The sequence below is a fragment of the Xenopus tropicalis genome, chromosome 4, assembly GCF_000004195.4.
Source record: "Xenopus tropicalis strain Nigerian chromosome 4, UCB_Xtro_10.0, whole genome shotgun sequence".
NCBI lineage: Eukaryota > Metazoa > Chordata > Amphibia > Anura > Pipidae > Xenopus > Xenopus tropicalis.
The window spans coordinates 148312474-148333840 of record NC_030680.2 but is presented as its reverse complement, the minus strand read 5'-3'; the positions used below and the strand labels follow the sequence as shown (position 1 = coordinate 148333840).

The 21367-nt window shown below is 42.4% G+C and overlaps 1 protein-coding gene and 1 long non-coding RNA gene across 7 annotated transcripts in view; one reads left to right on the top strand and one right to left on the bottom strand.

Moving 5' to 3' along the window:
• Positions 1 to 21367, bottom strand: part of flnb (filamin B) — a 169771-nt gene that overhangs the window by 30811 nt on the left and 117593 nt on the right. For 4 of the 6 annotated variants that reach the window (XM_004914170.4, XM_031901250.1, XM_031901251.1 and 1 more), the window contains exons 19-26: positions 20822 to 20939; positions 20106 to 20368; positions 18314 to 18911; positions 17649 to 17822; positions 13145 to 13307; positions 10188 to 10348; positions 6941 to 7108; positions 3752 to 3841 (exon numbers count right to left, since the gene is read on the bottom strand). In XM_004914170.4, the coding sequence (XP_004914227.1) occupies positions 3752 to 3841; positions 6941 to 7108; positions 10188 to 10348; positions 13145 to 13307; positions 17649 to 17822; positions 18314 to 18911; positions 20106 to 20368; positions 20822 to 20939 (1735 nt within the window). The remainder of the gene's footprint in view (positions 1 to 3751; positions 3842 to 6940; positions 7109 to 10187; positions 10349 to 13144; positions 13308 to 17648; positions 17823 to 18313; positions 18912 to 20105; positions 20369 to 20821; positions 20940 to 21367) is intronic. The other 2 variants (XM_002935047.5, XM_004914172.4) reach the window with 1 other exon arrangement.
• LOC116410479 lies at positions 7108 to 16809 on the top strand. The gene is made up of 3 exons (XR_004222446.1): positions 7108 to 7213; positions 9789 to 9897; positions 15800 to 16809. It is a non-coding gene; the product is annotated as an uncharacterized LOC116410479 (long non-coding RNA).

The window sequence follows — 21367 nt, the reverse complement described above, 5'->3', positions numbered from 1 at the left end:
TTTGGGGTGGTACAAAATTTGCTTTAATGGAGGGTTGCCACCTCTGACAGCTTCTTTCTCCGGGCAGGGGGGCGGGAGGTGACTTCACAAGGGGTGGGGATTGGTGGCCAGTGATATCAGGGGGCAGGAAAGGGGTGGGTCGGTGACATCACAGGGGTGGACCGAAGAGGTGGCAACCCTACCACAAAATGGCGCCTGCCTGCTTGTTGTGACTTCCAAGACTGAAGGAAACAAGATTTAAATAATTTATATATTGCAAGTGAAGTATATTTTGCTCAACTAACATGAAAAGGATCTGCAATTACTCCCCGGGGTGACAGGTCCCCTTTTAACAACAACTAGAGCGTGTTCATTCCTCCAGGCCTGCTTTGAGCTATAGTTCATCCACGAAGGCCAGTAGTTCCCCATCTAAATAAAGAATATTTGTGCTCCAGGAAACAACTAAAAGCTGATGCGTTCAACCGGTTGTTGGACTACAACTCCCATAATTCCTTGGTTGAGAGTTCTAGTGCAACTAGGGTTGGAAGGATCCCCGCTGGACAGCTCTGCTCCATCCCAACAATACCAGGGCAGACAGCAGAACTGTGAGCTAGGGCTTATTAGCCAATTAATAGCGCAGACCTCAGTATGACATGCTTATTTGGCAAAGGGGCCGTAGCAATTCCAGCAGCACATTATGTGGCTTCAACAATCACAGAGAATTCGATTGGATGGGAAGGAGCAGCCCACAAACCACAGAATAATGATTCAATGTAAGAAGCAGCAGGCTATTCAGGCTATCCGAGGTAACGCACTTATCTGCATCCTATTAGTACAGAAACGTGATATTCAAGAAAAACAGCCCAGACTGATTTGCCTATATTCAGCAAAGGGGAGCGAGAGGTGCCATGTCGCTTGTCTCTGCTGTTTGTAGCTGCTCCAGTCTGCCCTGGGAGCTAATAACTATTGCACTATTACCCCCATATGTAATAAAAGACACTAATATTGCCCAGGAGCAGTAACCCACAGCAACCAATAAGATGTTTCCTTTTAAACAGATGACCAGGAAATGCTTCCTGCTGATTGGGTGCAGTGTTCCCTCCAAGTTTCCTCCTTAGATTTTCTATCTATACTGTGGCCCAGTTACCCACTCTTTTAATTGTTTGTGGGCCCTAGATTATTATTAAGATGTTTGGGGCCCTAGATTATTATTAAAATGTTTGGGGCCCTAGATTATTATTAAAATGTTTGGGGGCCCTAGATTATTATAAAATATGTTTGGGGGCCCTAGATTATTATTAAAATGTTTGGGGGCCCTATATTATTATAAAATATGTTTGGGGGCCCTGGATTATTATAAAGATGTTTGGGGGCCCTAGATTATTATAAAAAGGTGTTTGGGGGCCCTAGATTGTTATAAAAGATGTTTGGGGGCCCTAGATTGTTATAAAAGATGTTTCGGGCCCTAGATTATTATAAAAAGGTGTTTGGGGGCCCTAGATTGTTATAAAAGATGTTTGGGGGCCCTAGATTGTTATAAAAGATGTTTCGGGCCCTAGATTATTATAAAAGATGTTTGGGGGCCCTGGATTATTATAAAAGATGTTTGGGGGCCCTAGATTGTTATAAAAGATGTTTCGGGCCCTAGATTATTATAAAAGATGTTTGGGGGCCCTGGATTATTATAAAAGATGTTTGGGGGCCCTAGATTATTATAAAAGATGTTTGGGGGCCCTGGATTATTATAAAAGAATGACATCATGCAAAGAGGTCTGTAACAGCTCTGTCCCAAGAAACCAGAACACCCCTACTGCACACTGGGGAAATCATCAGTAATGAGGCCCAAACTATGTAAAAAATGTCCCTTCTAACACGGGCCTATCGCTTCATATGGAAAACTGCAATTTGTCATATCCATGTAGAAAGCGAAGGCAAAGCTAGAACTCCCCAGTACAAGCACAATACACACAAGCTGTCAGTCAGATTTCCTTTTCAGCACTTGGTAAAACTCCCAGCAGGGGGGGCATGGGAGTCCTGTTCCCAGGGTGCCTTAGCGGGCTTTACAGAACAAAAGGGCGACTGTCTGACTCTGTTTTGCAGTAGCCACTTTATTGTATTTGTCAGCCGACTCGACTGCACAGGACAGCCTGCTGCTTGGAAGGTGCATTCCCACAAGGTGGCCAATACGGCTAACACGGCACAGTGCAACCGGCCCGCCTGTGCCCAGTCATGTGGAAACAATTTCAGTGCCCGGGTTTCTGAGCAGAGAGTAACTGATATCTGCACTGGGGGAAAGGAGTTCAATGTACGCCGTATCTTAATTCTATATCAGGCCGGAGGGGGCATAAAGAGATCAGGGGGCAAAATTAGAAGCATAATCTTATTCATAAAAAGGATTAAAGTGTTATGCATTTTGCCTTAAACACATGGCTCATTGTATGCAAGAACATCTCCTCTGTACATCTGTAGGGAGCTGCTTAGACATACATTATATATAGTTAGAAAAGCCACTGAAATTAAGTTTTGATGTAGACAAGTGCCTTTTAGGAAAATGTTTAAAGGAATACTGTCAGAGGAAAACATGTTTGTTACAAAAACCATCAGTTAACAGAGCTTCTCCAGCAGAATCCTGCATTGTAATCTGTTTTTCCCATGGGGCTAACCATATTCTTCATTTCCCAGGGGGTCACAGCCATGTGACCTGTGCTCTGATAAACTTCAGGCACACTTTACTGCTGTGCTGGAAGCTGGAGTGATATCTCCCCCCCCCCCACTCACCCCTCACCCCTCACCCCCAGCAGCCGATCAGCAAAACAATGGGAAGGGAGCAAGATAGCAGCTCCCAGTAGGTATCAGAATAGCACTCAATAGTAAGAAATCCAAGTCCGGCTTGGGACTCCTCCAGTTACATGGGAGTAGGAGAAACAATAGGTTAGCGGAAAGCAGTTCTAATGTGTAGCGCTGGCTGAAAGCTCAGACTCAGGCACAATGCACTGAGATGGCGCCTACACACCAATATTACAGCTAAACATACATCTTGTTAGTGCCAGATTTCAAATTAGGGCGCCCCAAGGCTGCCCCCTTTCTGCAGTCTCCCCCCAAAGCCCGCCCCCCCCTCACACAAACTTTTGAACTCCCATACGGAGCAGTTGGGAGAGGTCCCCATTGCTCTGTTTGGGAGGAAAATGTTAAAATTTTGCTGCGGTGGGGGGCAGCATGCCACCCCTAAGTTTGTGCCACCCTAGACCTGGGCCTTTGTGGCCTCAACACCAATCCGGGCCTGCATTTGTTGGTTGAAGAATAAAATGTTAAATGGCAGAGGGAATTATTTGCTGTGTAAAAGCGTCATTTAGAGATAAAAAGTAACCCATAAAAATCATGGCAGTATCTCTTTAAATTTGTAATAGTATGTACTGCAGGCACCAGATCTGCACATTCAATAGTCCATGCTTTATGGGAAATAAATGGAATAAATATGGCATGGTTTAAAGCAGAAACTTGCAGGGGAAGGAATGAGAATGCACCTTTAATTAAATTCTAAAATAGCCGTTTGTTAAGTGGAATCAGAATTTTTCCATCCATGAGTTACAAGGGGACGTGCCAGGAACTGGAGACCCCCCTGCAACTTATAGATGTTTCCCAGGTAGATTCATATGAGCACCAAGAAGATTAGAGGAAAGAAAGAGTGGAAAAAGCAAAGAGAAAAAAGGTGGTGGAATCAGGGTTGATTTGAACGTCTGTTTTTCCTGGAGCAGAGGATAGAAGCTCAAACCTGGCTCATTGGCGTTTCGCTTGAATTCACCTTTAAAGAAATCTGAAAGGGCTTGCAGGGGGTTGCGTCTCGTTAGCAAGTCTGCCTCAGCTAGGAATAAAGATCGTTATATGGTCCATGTTATACGATGTCAGGCCAGCTAGCAGCCGCGAGGCGCAGGGATATTGGTCTTAATATTTTCTTTTTAATGATTTTAAAGTTACTTAGCTTTTTGTTCAGCGGCTTTCAAGTTTGGTATTTCAGCAATCTGGTTGCTAGGGTCTTATTTATCTTAGCAACCAGGCAGTTGTTTGAATAATAGGCAGAAATATGAACAGAAGAGAGACCGAATCAGAAGATAAGTAATTAAAAGTAAAAATAACAAAAAAACTAATAGGGCAAAAGGTTTTGGCTGCTGGGGTCAGTGACCCCCATTTGAAAACTGGAAAGAAGCACAAGAGGAAGGCAAATAATTCTTAAACTATATAAAAATAAATAAGAAGACCAATTGCTAGGAATGGGACATTCTATAACATACTAAGAGTTAACTCAGAGGTGAACCACCCATTTAAGCAGAAGATAATGCAAGGTTAAAAGGATTACTTATCATACAGCGCTGCGGAATATGTTGGCGCTTTATAAATAAATGTTAATAATAATAATAATAATAATAGATGCAGACACAGAAAATCAGGCACTCACGTCTCATAAATGGGTCACAGATGCCTGGGTGCAGAATGTCAGAAGCATAGACATTATGAAAAAATATCCCGCACTCACAGGACTTATGAATACTAAAAACTTTTATTGGCAAGTGACTACTTGCCAATAAAAGTTTTTCGTATTCATAAGTCCTGTGAGTGCGGGATATTTTTTCATAATAATAATAATAATAATAATAAATAGTTGAGGCACGTAAGCAAAATCATGGTAATGTTACATATTTTGTGTTAAAACGAGCTTAGATCATTAAAAAATGCAACCACTTTAGAGCTGTGATACGTCAGTGTCTTTTTATAGTTTGCCCAATGTAAAATAATGGAATGTAATGACCAAACCACTAAATGATCTCTGTGTGGTTTATATATGTATTGCTCTGTTTGTAAGTGAGTGCAGTGGAAATATTGCTGCATTGTGACCTCGCTTGAACCTACATTTGTATCTGATCACAAGGGTTGTCCCTGGATGCAGGAGCAGATGAAAAACATAACCAGACTCATAAGGGATCTACTTGATGTTTTCCTGACTGACGTGATACAGGACACCAGGGATACTTCCTACAATAACCCAATCCCCCTCCCTAATTCTCCCCTGTAGTGTGGCCTTCGAAGGGATATAAAAAAATATATATATCACGGCTTCCAGCTGTTGGGAAGTAGAACTCCCAGGACCCTCAGCCAGCCGTTGGATGGAAAAAGCAAACGAATGAGGTAAAGGAATGGAAAACCTTTGAATGCTTTTTATGTATTTGTCTACTAGAAATATTAAAGGGGAATCTGATCTTCGAATAAACTTTTATAGGGTGTAATATATGAATTGAAAACCAATTGCAAATTGTGTCAGGACACATCATACTAAAAGTTAATTCTAAGGTGAAGTCCCCCCTTTAAAGGGGTTGTGCACCTTTACGCTAACTTTTAGCATGTTATAGAATGGCTAATTCTAATCAACTTTTCAATTGGTTTTAATGTTTTCTTTTTTATAGCTTGCCTTCCTCTTTTGCCTCTTTCCAGCTTTCAAATGGGGCGTCACTGACCCCAGCAGCCAAAAACTATTGCTCTGTGAGGCTCCAGTTTTATTGTTTATTGTTACTTCTTATTTCTAACCTTTCTATTTAGGCTATTTTCAATTAATATTCCAGTCTCTCATTCAAATCAAAGCCAGGATGCTAGGATATTTTGGACCCTAGCAACCAGATAGCTGCTGAAATACCAAACTGGAGAGTTTCTACATAAAAAGCTAAATAATTCAAAAACCAATTGCGAATAGCCCTCTCTATATCATACTAAATGTTAAGTTAAAGGTGAGGTTGCTCCCAGTGTGGGCAGCCATGTTGTGGCACAGAGATGGGCGTCCAAACTGGGAGCTCCCTCTGGGTGTGTGCGGCCTAGCACCCAACCAGAGTGCGGGCTCTATTCTACGGAGATAGATGCCCTTTAAGGTGTGAGTGTATTGATCTTTACCGCTTGTTTTCTTTTACCTAGCAATCTAATACAATAGCTGGAGCAGTTTGTACATTATTTGTACATACACAGATAAAATTCATTAGCGTCACGCTTTGACCAAATCACCAGTTAATATCTGATAATGTTGATAATGATGGCAAACTGCCACGGCCAACAGCACTTGAAGGTAACTAGGCACACCTCCAGTTTATCCTTAAGAGCTAAACTACACAGGAGATTTTGTAAAATGGAGTCGGATTGATAGAACACATTCAAGAAGTCAGCTGTAGTTGCATGGGTTAAAAAGTAGTGGGACTGACAGAAAAATCTGATGTGTAAACTACATGGAAGCTTTGCCCTTGGACATGACATGTCTGTTGGAAGGGAAAGCTGCATGCTGCCTCTGCATAAAATCTGAAGCACAAAATCTGATCAAAATCTCCAGTGTAGTATAGCCCTAATAAATATCAGTCCTAATAGAATATGTATGTATGTATAACTTTATTTATAAAGCGCCACAAGGGTACGCAGCGTTGTACAATATTTGCCAAGGGATGCTGGGAATTGCAGGTTAACAAGAAAGTCGCTGCCACAGTCTCAGAGAATTATATTTTGGACACTATCATCTTCTTTTCATGTTAACTGCCGTTTACACTATACACTAAAGGGTATATTTATCATGCTGTGTAAAAAGTGGAGTAAAACATCACCGGTGATGTTGTATATTGCAGCCAATCATAGTAACATAGTAAGTTGGGTTGAAAAAAGACATACGTCCATCAGATGCTTTGATTTGATTTTCTAACTGTCAAAATCTAATTGCTGATTGGTTGCTCTGGGTAAGATCACCAGTAATGCTTTACTCCACTTTTTACACAGCATGATAAATATACTACTAAGCCTCACTCTGTAGAGGACAGGGCAGATCACATCACTCTCTCAGACCCAGCTGAGGACTTTACAAAGCCTCCACACTATGTAGTTCTGGCTCAGAAAGAACAAAGATGTATTCATTAATGTTGTTGTTTTTCCTCAGAGTTCTTACCTCTTGGTCCTGTCACTTGCACTGCCAGGGGCGCAATGCCAGCTTTGCTGGTATCTACTGTAAACTGCTGAGGGATTTTTGCTCGTACCGCTGTTCCCAGCCCAGGGCCAGATATCTTGACCTTGCTGGGATCCACAACATCTTTCACTGGTACTCTGAATGGGCTGCCTGCAAGGGAAATACAAAGGAAACTGTATATGTGTAGGAAACAAAGGCTCATAGCATCACACAATGAATTTGGTTTTCTCTTTCTCCACAGAACTTAAGTTACGGGTAAGTTCAAGTTAGGTTAAGAGAACAAGGTCACTAAGAAGGATAAATGTTTCCATGCAACAAATATGTAAATGGAGGCTTAATCCACTGAAGGGGGGAAATTGCTTCTGCTATGGCTTACACTGTTGCAGGAGCTAATTCCATGCTCAGTTAAGCATATCCACCTTTTAGCACTCCTGTAGCAATATGGGCCCTGACTAGCACCCCTCTGTAATGGCAGCGGGCAGGTCAGTGATTGGATACAGTAAGCGCCGGGGAAGCTGAAGAAGCCCTCACACTGTCCTACACTCACACTGTCCTGTTAGTAGGAGAGTTCCTGTCAGCTGGTGTATGTGGTGCAAATATGTATTTCAGTTTCAGTGTCATGTGAAATAACCAGGAAGTGTTTACAGCAAATAAGATTGTGAGGGAGAGTGTTTTGTGGGGTAACCAGGAAGTACAGGTATCGGACCCCTTATCCGGAAACCCGTTAACCAGAAAGCTCCAAATTACGGAATGCCCGTCTCCCATAGACATTTTAATCAAATAATTCAGAATTTTAAAACTGATTTCCTTTTTCTATGTAGAAATAAAACAGAACCTTGTAATTGATTCCAACTAAGATATAAATAATCCTTATTGGATGCAAAACAATCCTATTGGGTTTAATTAATGTTTTATTGATTTTTTAGTAGACTTAAGGTATTGAGATCCAAATTACGGAAAGACCCCTTATCCGGAATACCCTTGGTCCCGAGCATTCTGGATAATGAGTCCTATACCTGTATTTACAGCAAATGAGATTGTGAGGGAAAGTGTTCTGTGGGGTAACCAGGAAGTATTTACAGCAAATGAGAGAGTGAGGGAAAGTGTTCTGTGGGGTAACCAGGAAGTATTTCCAGCAAATGAGAGAGTGAGGAAAAGTGTTCTGTGGGGTAACCAGGAAGTATTTACAGCAAATGAGAGAGTGAGGAAAAGTGTTCTGTGGGGTAACCAGGAAGTATTTACAGCAAATGAGAGAGTGAGGAAAAGTGTTCTGTGGGGTAACCAGGAAGTATTTACAGCAAATGAGAGAGTGAGGAAAAGTGTTCTGTGGGGTAACCAGGAAGTATTTACAGCAAATGAGAGAGTGAGGAAAAGTGTTCTGTGGGGTAACCAGGAAGTATTTACAGCAAATGAGAGAGTGAGGAAAAGTGTTCTGTGGGGTAACCAGGAAGTATTTACAGCAAATGAGAGAGTGAGGAAAAGTGTTCTGTGGGGTAACCAGGAAGTATTTACAGCAAAGGAGAGTGTGAGGAAAAGTGTCCTGGGAGGTAAGTCGGAAGTGCTTAAAGAAAGCACACAGGATAAAAAGCTGTCAGTTTATTGGACTGGATTTACTGGACTGTGTACGGCCATTCTAACTGGTCTGAGTGAGGCTAAAAACTTAATTAACCTATTGATTTCATGACACGGTGAAGGTCTACGACATGTTGAATACAGCAGGGGTTACTTAGGAATGAGGAAATGACGGCATGTCCATGACCTATATCTGCTCTTCTCTTTCCTTTTCATGCTTCACCCTAACCTATACGTATGTATAACAAATTAATTACTGAAACAATGATGTAATTGCATTATTCTATACCACACGCTCCAGTAGTCCATCCAACCAATTAGACCTGTACTTTTAACAATCAAACTATAACAACTTGAATGTTTTGCGAACCAAAAGCCGCTTGTTTCTGAGAGTAAAGGTGGCCATGCACGGGCCACGGGATTCTAGCTGCCGATATCAGTCCCTAGACCGATTCAGCAGCTTATCAGCCCGTGTAGGGGCAATAACAACTGGCCTGCTCAACCGACATCTGGCCTGAAATTGCCCAGATATCGATTGGGCAGGTTAAAAAATTTAGTCAGATCAGGGGCCGCATCGGCTTGTTGACGTGGTCCCCGAACCGACTGCGCCTATTACTGTCGTTTTAATTCGCTTGTTTGGCCCCAGGGCCAAACGACTGAATTACCCTGGATTCGCCCGATATCGCCCACCCGTAGGTGAGGATATAGGGAGAAGATCCGCTCGCTTGGCGATGTCGCCAAGCAAGCAGATCTTCTCCCTATTTCCCCCACAGATATTAACGTATATGCCTCACGGATCTTAACGTGTATGGCCACCTTAACTAGAGGGACTGTGGCTTGGTCTGCCATTATTCATATTAATTTAGCCAATTCCCAGTTGCACTGCAGTCATGAGATGATAGGTAATGTTATCCTCATGTACTAATAAATAGGAAAATGTAGCTACAGAAAACTTCTGTGGGCAGAACAACGTATGATATTGTTCTTTGCTGAACATTAATAGGAAACAAGAGTGCATGTCATTCCTGCTTAAGTTTCCTATATGTCCCCGTTAACAAGAGGAAGTTAAAAATCATAATAGGCCATCTCTAATGCAAAACAAAGACAGATTAGGCAGATTTTATCACAAGCAGTTGGCCCCACAATAATGGAATGTTCTATTATGTCAGCAGCCATGAGATATTAATCTTAAAAAAACAGCAACAGACTTTTTGTAAAAACATCCATTATTTCACTATCACATGTGCCCCTTCTGCAGATTCTGTCTTCTGTCCTGCGTGCCACATTCTTACAGCGCCACAGAGATCTTATCTGGAGCAGAATAAACCAATTCATCTGACCTTTCAACTGCCAGCTCTTCTGTAAGGGTAAGTCTTTACTTTTGCAATGCCATGAAAAATCCAACTGGGGACACAGGGTTAATAGGGGTCATTCATTCCTTAGGGGGCAACATGAAAATACATGCGCCAACAATACTGCTAAAAACAATCACAGCAGCGGCACGGTATCTACTTGAAGACTTGGCCACTAAAGAAACATATTTAAATCTTATTAAATTCAAGCAATTTTGTATGCTGTTTCCCAGAATCCCTACAAAATACCCTTTTTCATGATAAAAATGAGAGCAGTGTTTGAACAACCTGGTGTTTCCTCATACCTGGAATATGCTCTCCATCATATGTAATATTCACATCATAGTCCCCTGTGACATAGGGAGTGTATTCCACACTGCAGCTGCCATCCTTGTTGTCTTTACAAGACATTTTGGATTCTGAGGGTCCTTCCACTGTAATTCCTAGGCCGCCAATCCCAGCCCCCCTGCAAAAAGAAAAAAAATGTTGAGCATTTTACTGGGGCGCTTGTTTGCACAATTATCAGTCAAAATATTCTTGTGCTCCTGTATTGTACAGTGCCCCACTTAACTGCAATAGTCTGCATCCCAATCTCATCTGCTGCCTTTATCCAGGCTACACATTAGTGTGAAATTGTATCAAAGTAATTAAAATATATTGTACTGTTGTCCCGCACTGGTAAAATCTGTGTGTTTGCTTCAGAAACACTACTAAAGTTTATATAAAGAAGCTGCCGTGTAGACAAGCTGGAAAAAAGGCACATGTTACATAGCAGATAATAATCTCTATAGAATACAATGGTGTTTTACAGACCTTATCTGTAATCTGCTATGTAGACTGTGCCATTTAGCCCTATTTAAATTTGAATATCTACCCCCGTGGCTACACATCAAGCTGGCCATACACGGGCAGATCTGCTTGCTTGGCAATGTCGCCAAGCGAGCAGATCTTCACCCGATATCCCCACCTATGGGTGGGCGATATTGGGTAGCAAGTAGCTTAAAAAAAATAAATCTGATCGTTTGGCTCTGGGGCCAAACAATCGGATTACATTTGCGGCCATGGGGCAGTCGGTTCGGGGACCGCATCAACGAGCCGATGCGGTCCCCGATCCGACTGGATTTTCTAACCTGGCCGATCAATATCTGGCCAATTTCAGGCCAGATATCGGTCAGCCAGGCCCCTCGTTTCTGCCCCTACACGGGCCATGTATGGGGGCCTTTAGCTTATTTTTATAACCTATAGTGGCCTTTCTAGAGCAAACACACACATTTTACCAGTGCAGGTCAACAGTACATTACAATTTATTTAATTTGAAAACTTTTCATTTCACTGCTACTTTAACAAAGAAGCACAGGAGAATGTACAGAAATAATATCAAAAGTCCCCAAATGTCTTTATTATGAAGGCTAGCTACAATGCACGACTGTTACTGAAATTAAAAAATATATATTTCGTTAAGTTTAAAAATGTTTTGTGTGCTCGGCAATCAAGGGGAAAACCAATCTTGTACAATATACAATGAGAAATAGCAACCAACGTTTTGTGCGTAAATTGTGGCGTGTATATAAATACCGATCTTATAAACCCATCAGTACATAATTAGTGTTTATCTTCCTTTGATTTCCTGTAACTAGGCAATACAGTATGAGGGTATATATACTGTGTAATGCAAACATTCCTTCTCTGTATATTTGTACTTATTCAGTGCATATGGGTGGGAGGTGTCATATTGTTTACCTTATTTATGTAAGTTATTTATATACACATTTATGCAGTGTTTTACAGAGATTATACAGCATTAAGGTGGCCATACACGCTACAATTACAGTCTTTGCCATCATTGGTTGTGGGAAAGTTCATTCACCCACTCTACTAACGTTAAGAGCCGAATTGTCAGATATGAAGGTAAAAACAAAGGAATTCTTTACCTCTATCTGACAATTCAGCATTAATGTTGTTATGATGTTGATGCGCCTGATCAAAATTTTTAGTCCTGCCCGATTGATGAGACAACTGGTATCCAAGGCTTTCACTGGTATCTTTTGCCTTGTCTCCCACCATACACACACTGATTAGTTTCGTACAATAATAATGGTGCATGTATGGCCACATTTAGGGCGAAGACACATGGACGATTAGTCGATGAAAAGTCGCAAAATTACTCGCGCGATTTGTCGCGGCAATGTAATTGAATTCCATGGGCGGTAAGTTGCCGCAATTAAGTTAATTAAAAGTCACAGCGACTAATCGCCCCATGTGTCTTCGCCCTTAGACCCTGCCCCAGTGGAGCTTACCATCTAAGATTTTAATCACATTCACACACAGTAGGGTCAAATTTTATCAGGTGTCAGTAAACCTGCTCCTGTTTTTGGAGTGTGGGAAGAAAAAAAGAGCACCCAGAGTGCATTTAGCGGGGCCCTTGTAAATCAAATACTGAATTATACCGCATAAGCATAAACACTTAGGCTAAGGACCCACGGAGCAGTTAAGTCCCCCGCGATAGATCTCTGCATTGCTTTGGTATTCCCAAGTCGCATGAAGCTGCCTGCAGGAGGAAACTTTGTGTGACTTCAGAACAACAAAGTGATGCAAAATGGCCTTTCCACCGGCGACTCCTTTTGCTGCTGGTAGAAAGGCATTTCAGAGTGGTTCGTCACCCACAATAGCAAAGATCTATTGCGGGCTACTGAACCGCTCCGTGGGTCCTTAGCCTAAAGGTGGCCATACATGTAGAAATTTTGATCTTTTGTGCGACCACTGGTGCGACGCATTGATCGTTCACACCCTCCACTGATGTTCAGGGCTGAATTGTCAGATATGGAGGTAGAAACAATAGGAATTCTACCTCCTTCTGCCGATTCAGCTCTGAACGTAGATTTTGCTCGGGCCCCATCAAAATCTTTTGACCTGGGCGATCAACGAGTCTACCGATATCTGCAGCCTTTTGTGATATCGGTCACCTCATCGAGCCGCCATACACGCACCGAATATTGTACGAAACAAGGTTTCTTACGATATTATCGGTGCGTGTATGGCCGGCTTTAGACTCCTGTACCTTATGCCTTTCTTGCTGCACAGCAAAGCAACTCCCTGCTGCGCTTTGAACCATCCTCATACTCTATCAGTATTTTGCCTCTGAATTAGTATTTTGCCTCTTACAGCTAAATGTGTTAGTGAATTAAATAATTTGCGTAAAAGTCAATAAAAGCAACAAAGTGCATCAGTAGGAATGAACTAGGCTGGGGTGTCCTCTACTAACCTTGTAATGACTGAAAACAAATTTGGCTTGTTTGTCAAAGCCTCTGTGAGTCCAGCACCTTGGGCTTTCACGCGATCAGGGTAGCAGCCCTCTGTCACTCCCACTTTGAATGGGCTGTTGGGGACCGGTTCGTCATCGTAGGTCACCTTAATTGCATGAGCGCCTGGAAGACCATACACAGAGAATGTGTTAAACTGGGCACGGGCCCTCCAGCAGCTGTTTAACTGCAACTCACAGGATATTGGTTATACTTTAATGACATCAGGCTTATTTTATTTGGAATACAAATAAGGTTCTGGGAATATTTTGCATCATACAAAAGAAACAAATAAATAGAATGATGCCATTAAGGATCACAATAGAAACAAATATGGCAAGGCAAACAGCACCATGACAGAACATGCCTGGAGCTCTGCTGGGCTTCCTCCCACAGCTGATAAGCACAAGTTCTCACAGATCCAAGATAAACACCATATTATTGTTGAAGTTTTATTTATTAAGTGATGCTGGCACTTCTTATAGGGATAGATGACCTTAGAATAAAAGGAACACTACCATGTGATTTTTATGGTTTATTTTTTACAGAGGTATTCTTACATGTCTATCTATATACTAGATCTTTCTATAGACAGATAAACATTGCAAATGTCACTGAAACCAGCTCTCTGACCTTTCTTTTTACTCTCTCTAGATCAGTGATCCCCAACCAGTGGCTCAGGGCAACATGTTGCTCCCCAACCCCTTGGATGTTGCTCTCAGTGCCCCCAAACCAGGGAGTTATTTTTGAATTCCTGACTTGGGGGCAAGTTTTGGTTGAATAAAAACTTGGAAAAAGATTTCCTACCAAATAAAGCCCCTGTACGCTGATAGTGTGCATAGAGGCTGCCTAACAGCCAATCACAGCCCTTATTTGGCACCTCCATTAACTTTTATGGTGCTTGTGTTGCTCTCCAAGTCTTTTTACATTTGACAGTGGCTCACGTGTAAGAAAGGTTGGGGACCCCTGGTCTAGATCAAAAGTGACAGCAATCCTTTACTTTTAGTATGGTATTGACATTGTGACTGCTGCTGTTACTTGCCATTCGCCCCTCCATTTTCCAACATGTGTAGGTACAGGACAGTCTTTGCACATGTGCTGATTGCAGAGGAGAGGGATACGTGCCCCCCACAGCTCCACCATCGGATTTACGAGTCTAGTGGCAGGTAGGGGGGGTTATTTCCATATAGGGCCACCCCTCTAAAACTGCTACCCTAGACAGGTGCCCCCCAAAATCCCTATGACCTTTTATGGTAGAAATAGAAAAAAGCAATGGCACTCAAGAGCTGTAAACGGGACTAGCCCTTTAGATACTTTATTACGGAAGTGCAACGTTTCAGGGCAAAGCAACCCCTTTGCCCCGAAACGTTGCACTTCCGTAATAAAGTATATAAAGGGCTAGTCCCGTTTACAGCTCGAGTGCCATTGCTTTTTTCTATTTGGAGGGTGCCGATCCCCCCCGCAGTGAGCACCGAGCGTGAATTTTTGAGGAGAGTTAAGGGTGTGCGTATAAGGTCTTTGGTTCGTTTACTTTTATGGTAGAAAACCATGGCCAAGGCAAGCAAAATGGCAGCTCCCTTGCATTGGTCTAGTTCAGTGCTGTCCAACCGGGTGCGGTTTAAAAAAGGGCAGTGGTCAAAACTGGCTTCCATGTAGGCCAGAAAAATTCCAGCCCTCGGTACCACAGAAGTTGGACAGCACTGGCCTAGTTAAATAGGAACCCTCTGCGCACAAAGCAAGACATGTGCCTGTTAGTGCATTGCATGTTTAACACAAGATCTTGCTGTGTATACAAGGCAATGATTACATAGATAAAGATAGAGAATTAGACAGATTTAAGTAGAAATAAGAATGTGGTTACAGCAGATATTCAAATAAACGGTGCCCCCACCCTAATTCATTTTAATTGCTCCAAGAAGTGTGCATTATAGCAGTCAGGCGATGGCAGCCCCTCGGCACTTTTTCTTGGTTACTGACACGGACCTGAGTTACAGCTGTATTTTAATTGGCTCGCAGGACTAAAATGAATTACGATGCAAGCGTGAGGTCATCCCAGAGTCCATAGTGGGAGGAGACTGAATCAGCGGCCTCTGAAATCCAGACTTCATGGAGCTCTGCATTAAAAGGGTCTATAAGTCTGTAGCCGCCAGTCAGTGTGTTCTGCACACAATTCAGTGATATTTCAGTCTTAAGCTTAATGTATATATCTCCAACTTTCTTCTAATCCTTCTGATTTACACATCACAAGGGTGAGATGGTACGGAATATCTAAAGTAGGGCCAGACAGTCTGCAGCCCACTTAGAAATTTATATAGTAACTCCTAATACCCCAGGGAAGGACAGTGGCCGAGATGGAGAAGTATAAAAGTAAAGATACCCCTACACTAAAAGATCCGCTTGTTTGGCCTGTGTATGGCCACCTTAACTTCAAGTTCTTCCAACATGTTAAAATGTAATAGCTGGTTTACTACTAATATGAAAAAAATTTACTGTAAAAATCAAATTAAATCAAAATTGCAGGTATATCTGCTCTTAAATATACGTGGGATACAATTTTCCTCAATTCTAAACTTGGATCTTATTATTCTTATACAACTGACCTGCCCTACTTCTTGCAGGTATGAGGCTGCTCTTTCACCTGCTACTTGACCTCCCACCTTTGCTGGAACTGACCAGAAAGATCAATGAATTTCAAAAAACCCAACCAGCCTATCAGGAGCTAGAGAAGTTAAGACCAAGCCTTGCCTCTTTGCCTCAACACTGGGAGAAGAGCAGCCAAGAAGCAGTAAGAAGGGTAAAGACTACGCCCCATTTCTTGGCCCTAATACTGCGAACAGAGCAGCGAAGAAGCAGGAAAAAAGGAAAAGACTATGCCCCGCCTCTTGGCCCTAATACCGGGAGCAGAGCAGCCAAGAAGTAGGAAAAAGGGAAGGACTATGCCCCGCCTCCTTGTCCAAATACTGGGAGAAGAGCAACCAAGAAGCATGAAGAAGGGAAAGGACTATGCCCCGCCTCTTGGCCCCAATACTGGGAGAAGAGCAACCAAGAAGAACGAAGAAGGGAAAGGACTATGCCCCACCTCTTGGCTCCAAACTGGGAGAAGAGCAACCAAGAAGAACGAAGAAGGGAAAGGACTATGCCCCGCCTCTTGGCCCCAATACTGGGAGAAGAGCAACCAAGAAGCATGAAGAAGGGAAAGGACTATGACCAGCCTCTTGGCCCCAATACTGGGAGAAGAGCAACCAAGAAGAAAGAAGAAGGAAATGGACTATGCCCCGCCTCCTTGTCCAAATACTGGGAGAAGAGAAACCAAGAAGCAGGAAAAAGGGAAGGACTATGCCCCGCCTCCTGGCCCAAATACTGTGAGAAGAGCAACTAAGAAGCACGAAGAAGGGAAAGGATATGCCCCGCCTCCTGGCCCTAATACTGGAAGCGGAGCAGCCAAGAAGCAGGAAGTAGTGGGAGAAGAGCAGCCTACAATGAGAGAATATGTAATTGCTGGAGGCATCTTACATTCGGTTGTCAAGGGGGGCATTTATATTGGGCAAAATTCAAACTGAGCCAAGCTGAAAACAAAACGCCCCATCCGATAACAAACAAGACGCACTAAAACATTATTTCTGTTCAAGTGCTTCCTTGAATGTATCTAAATAAATATATATAAAGAAACCTTCTTATTCCAAGTACAAATCTATTGATACTTGCTTGAAAGTGAGTGTGACATTAGTCTGTCTCGTCACTATTTAAATAGTTAAAGCTCCCAAAGTAGCCCCATGTGCCACAGCCCTAAAGGAATTACTGGATCAACCTGGAATTATAACCTTGTCTAACAGCCATTGCCTCACTGGTAGGCTGGCCACAAGCATCGTTTAACCTCTCCCAATGGTCCTACGGTGTTTAGTTTCCTATTACAAACAGGGTCGTGGGTAAAGGGGCCATAATATGATATCATCTGGGGTAAAGGCAGTCAAACAGGTCTGTAAACAGAATTCTTCATACCAAGGACTGGTACCTCGTACGAGTAATACCTTAAAGGACAAGTGACACAAAAAAATGAATATTTATTTTAGCAGATATTCTTTGTCATTTTATCCAGCACCTGCAAAAACATTTCAGTGAAGAAGTCTTATTTTTAACTGCAATGAGTCACGGCCATGTTTTATCTGTTGTCTAAACAGAGCCGCACCCAGTCTATTTGTGTTCAGTGGATCTCTCAGTACATTAAAGGATGTACATATTCAAGTCCTTATTTAACACCTGCCCCCCAAAACTCTGCCAGTACAGGTATTTTTAAAAACTAATAAATGCTCAAATGTGATTCTTCTGGTGGAGAAGTGCCCATACTGACAATCCCTACTATGGGACACGAGGCACAATGGGTGATTTGGGGCACTTATGTGCAGGAAGCCTGTGTACCATCAAGAAAAATCAGTAGAAATAAATGATATTATTGCTTCAAAATGTTACCTTTTTCAAAAGGAGTGTACTCTACGTAGTAAGTGCCATCTCCATTGTCTCTAAGAAGGTAATCGGTGGACGCTCCGGATGGATTGGTAATTTTGGTTTTGACGTGATTGCCCCCGGTTTTGGTTAGTGATTTGGCATCCACGGTAAAGTCGGTTGTAGCTTCTCTAAAAACTCCTGCAATGACAGAATATTGCAACACAAAAGCAATGAATTTTATTGTGCCACCACAACACATTTAATAGACAGACACTGAACGTTCAGCTTTTAAGTATTAGACTCCTTCCGTCCTTAATGACAGTTCTTAGAATACCTGAGCCTCTGCACGCACAGGAGCGATTCACTGGGAAACCACAAGGTACAGAAGCAGATTTACTGTATTTGTACACCTGGAAATTCTGGGCAAAAGCCAGCTTTGTACAGAATGATAAGAGTTCTTGTGTCCCCAGTGATGACTCGGTTACAGCTGATCGCTCCAAGCATAAAGCAAGCGGTGTCTATCTAACAGGTGACCTATAAGTTCTACCTGTGGGTTACTGCTCCTGGGCAAAATTAGAGCGGCAGTGCCCAGTGAATGAAAATGGTGGTGCTCCTTAACTGGTTGAAAAATGCTGCAGGGAAATATGCCCTAGACCTAAAGGTGAACATTACTTATCAAACCTGCTTACCTTTTTCTTCTATTCCTGGTCCAAACACTTTGATCTTACTGGTATCCACGGCTGGATCAACTTTAACTCGGGCAGGAAACTTTGGCACTTGTTCTCCACCATATTTCAGTGCTAGTGTATACATGCCAGCAAAAAGTGGCACATAGGTGACCGTGTAAGTCCCATCCTTGTTATCCTGTACGTTGACTTCCGCCTTTGACCCAGAATCAGAGACAGCCTCTACTGCCAGGTTACCTGGTCCTGCTTGGGAACAGTCCACGTGAATTAAGCCCGCTTCTCCTACTTTGCCATGCTCAAGGCCTGGACCTGTGGCAATTACTTTGGAAGGATCAAAGGGCATTTCCACGTTCGCTTGAAAAGGTGACCCCGGAATGTGGGTTTCCTCAAAAAGAATATTAACAAAATATTCTCCTGGTGTAGTAGGAAGGTAGGAGACAGAACATGTGCCATCACCATTGTCAGAACATTCAATCTTGGCTTCACAAGGACCTTCGACGGTCAGACCCAAGCCACCAGTTCCGGCTCCTTTTGTATCAATGGTAAATTCAGCAGGCTTTCCAACAAGACCTCCTTCCAGACCTGGTCCATAGGCCTTAACCTAGAATAAAGATTGCCCAGTCAGAGAACAAAGAGGTTAGACAAATACGGTCCAAGCTAGATGTATTTGGACCAACACTTGGTACATAAATGTATCTTCTGATATGTTGGTAATCACAGTTCTGATGCTAGGAAGGATCTATTACGTACATTATGGCAGTTACATTTTATAACAACTCCCCAAAAGAATTATCAGCAGTGCAGAAAAGGAACTGGAAAACCAGAGGAGGGACTGGTAAGGTTGCGGAGGCCTATCTTTTTGAAGGCTTTCAATATCTCATGGGAACGTAAAGAAATAAAGCAGGGATAGAGCGTGGAGGGGCCTGGAAGGTATTACAACTAAGCTTTGTCAATTCATTTTTGTTACAAATCTGCATGTTTTCCATCAGTGCTTTGCCACACACCATGCACGCACAACACTCTGCAGACCCCAGGCACATTGCTAGGTAACACTCTAGGGGTATTTCAAATCCCTGCTCTGTACAGAAATAAGATTAAGATGGAATGTACAAAGGGTGACGTCACCTCTGCCCACAGAAGAGCTCACTGTCCGCCCTGCTGTGGTAAATGATCACTTAGGGGTTACAGCTGTAGGGTACATAGATAGATGGTCTTCAGATACAACGAACACCACTGCTTTACATTCATAGTAATGCAGCAGCAAAGGCTGACTAACAAAATACAGATTTATAAAATCAATCTTTTAAAGAATCCTATTTTATTTATGGTCTACACAAGGAAGGGCAAGAAGATTACATCTTCCCTGATACTGAAATCTCCTATCCTCTGCTTGTAAGAGATAGCCCCATGTTAATTGAACTGTTTTTGGAATTACAAGTTCCCTTAACAGACCCCTGTTCTGAATTTATTTATACACATTAATCACACAGGCTTAAATTTAGCCTTTTTTGTAGAGTAAGCGAACCCCACCTTTCCTCCTAACACAAGCCATCCAATTCCTAATAAGCTCAGCTGCCTTTCTCTGAGCTCTTTCCAGTTCAGTTCTGCTCATATAACTACATTAAACATTGGCTCGAGGGCGACTTTACATTAGTGAGAGGGTTTAGAAACTCAAAGTTGGGGAACACTGGGCTGCCAGTTACCTCGGAGTAATACAGCCAACCTTCACCAATGTAGTACTAATACTACATTGTTCTTTTGAGTTATATTACATTCCAAGGAGTTGTGATTTTACCTTTGAAGGATCTGGAGGCAAAGTGGCTTCCACTACATATGGACTTCCAGGAACTGGATTCCCATCATAACTCACATCCACGTTGTAGAGACCCTCCTCTTTGGGAATATATTTGACAGTGCTGCACTCATTACCAGGAACAGGTTCCACCAAACACGGGACTGATTTCCGACTCGGGCTGGAGATCTTCACCTCCAGTTTTCCTTGTCCACCAGCTCCATTAGGGTCCACAATAAACTGCTGATCTTTACCAACTTCCACTCCTGCAAAAAATAAAGACATACATCACCCTAACTGGTCTTTAAACTGGGCACCTGTAGAGCAGCCAACTCCATAGCTTGGGAACCACCTGTTTGGAAAGCATCTATACTATTGTTAGTGTATGTTTAGATGATGACCTCTCATCTATGGATGAACAAGTTGGATGTATGATTTTCATGCAGATGTTTCGTTGGCTGCTCCTATGATAGTTGGCTAGTGACATTTGTATTGGGAATATTGTAATTATATGATTGGCTACAGGTCTGCTCTAGCCCTGCCCACTTTAAAGTTGTAGCCATACAGAGTACACTATGTGCTTACAATCCAGACAAAACACAGGAGAGGCACAGAATGCAAGCTTGGCTTTTACAATAAATTGGCATGTTAGATATGGCTACAGAAACCACAAATGTATCAAATCTATAAATAATCCACATCATTTCTCTTTCACTTACTACTTTCCAGGCCATTTATTCTGATCTTGTTCAGGTCCAGTGGTGCTGCCACACCTACGGTGAAGGGACTCTTGGGGATAGGGTCGCCGCCATAATTTACAGCCACTTTCATTTTGCCCTAGGAGAGTTAAAGAGAACACATTGTCTAATAATGCGATGTAATATTATCGCCGTCATTGCAGTAGGCAGAAAAAAAAGGTTTTGCATGATGATGCAATAACGTTCCCACTCCCTGCTTACATTTGTTTACACAGTAATGCATGGGGTATTATATATGGTTTCTCTCTTTTTTTGGGATTACTAGCTGGTGGCTTTTTAGCTGCTGATGCTAAAGCCTAATAGTAGTCAGCCAATGGCCGATTATATTATTAGATAAAAATAACAATAACCAATATAAATATTAAATAAAACTGGAAGTTGAGCCAGCATGATATATGTCTGATACAGGCACTTCCCATTTCAGCATCTTAGTGCACCAGTCAAATTTAACTCGTTAGCGGTGAATTACAATTCCCAGCAGCCACTTCAGTTACAGCCAGAGGTTTA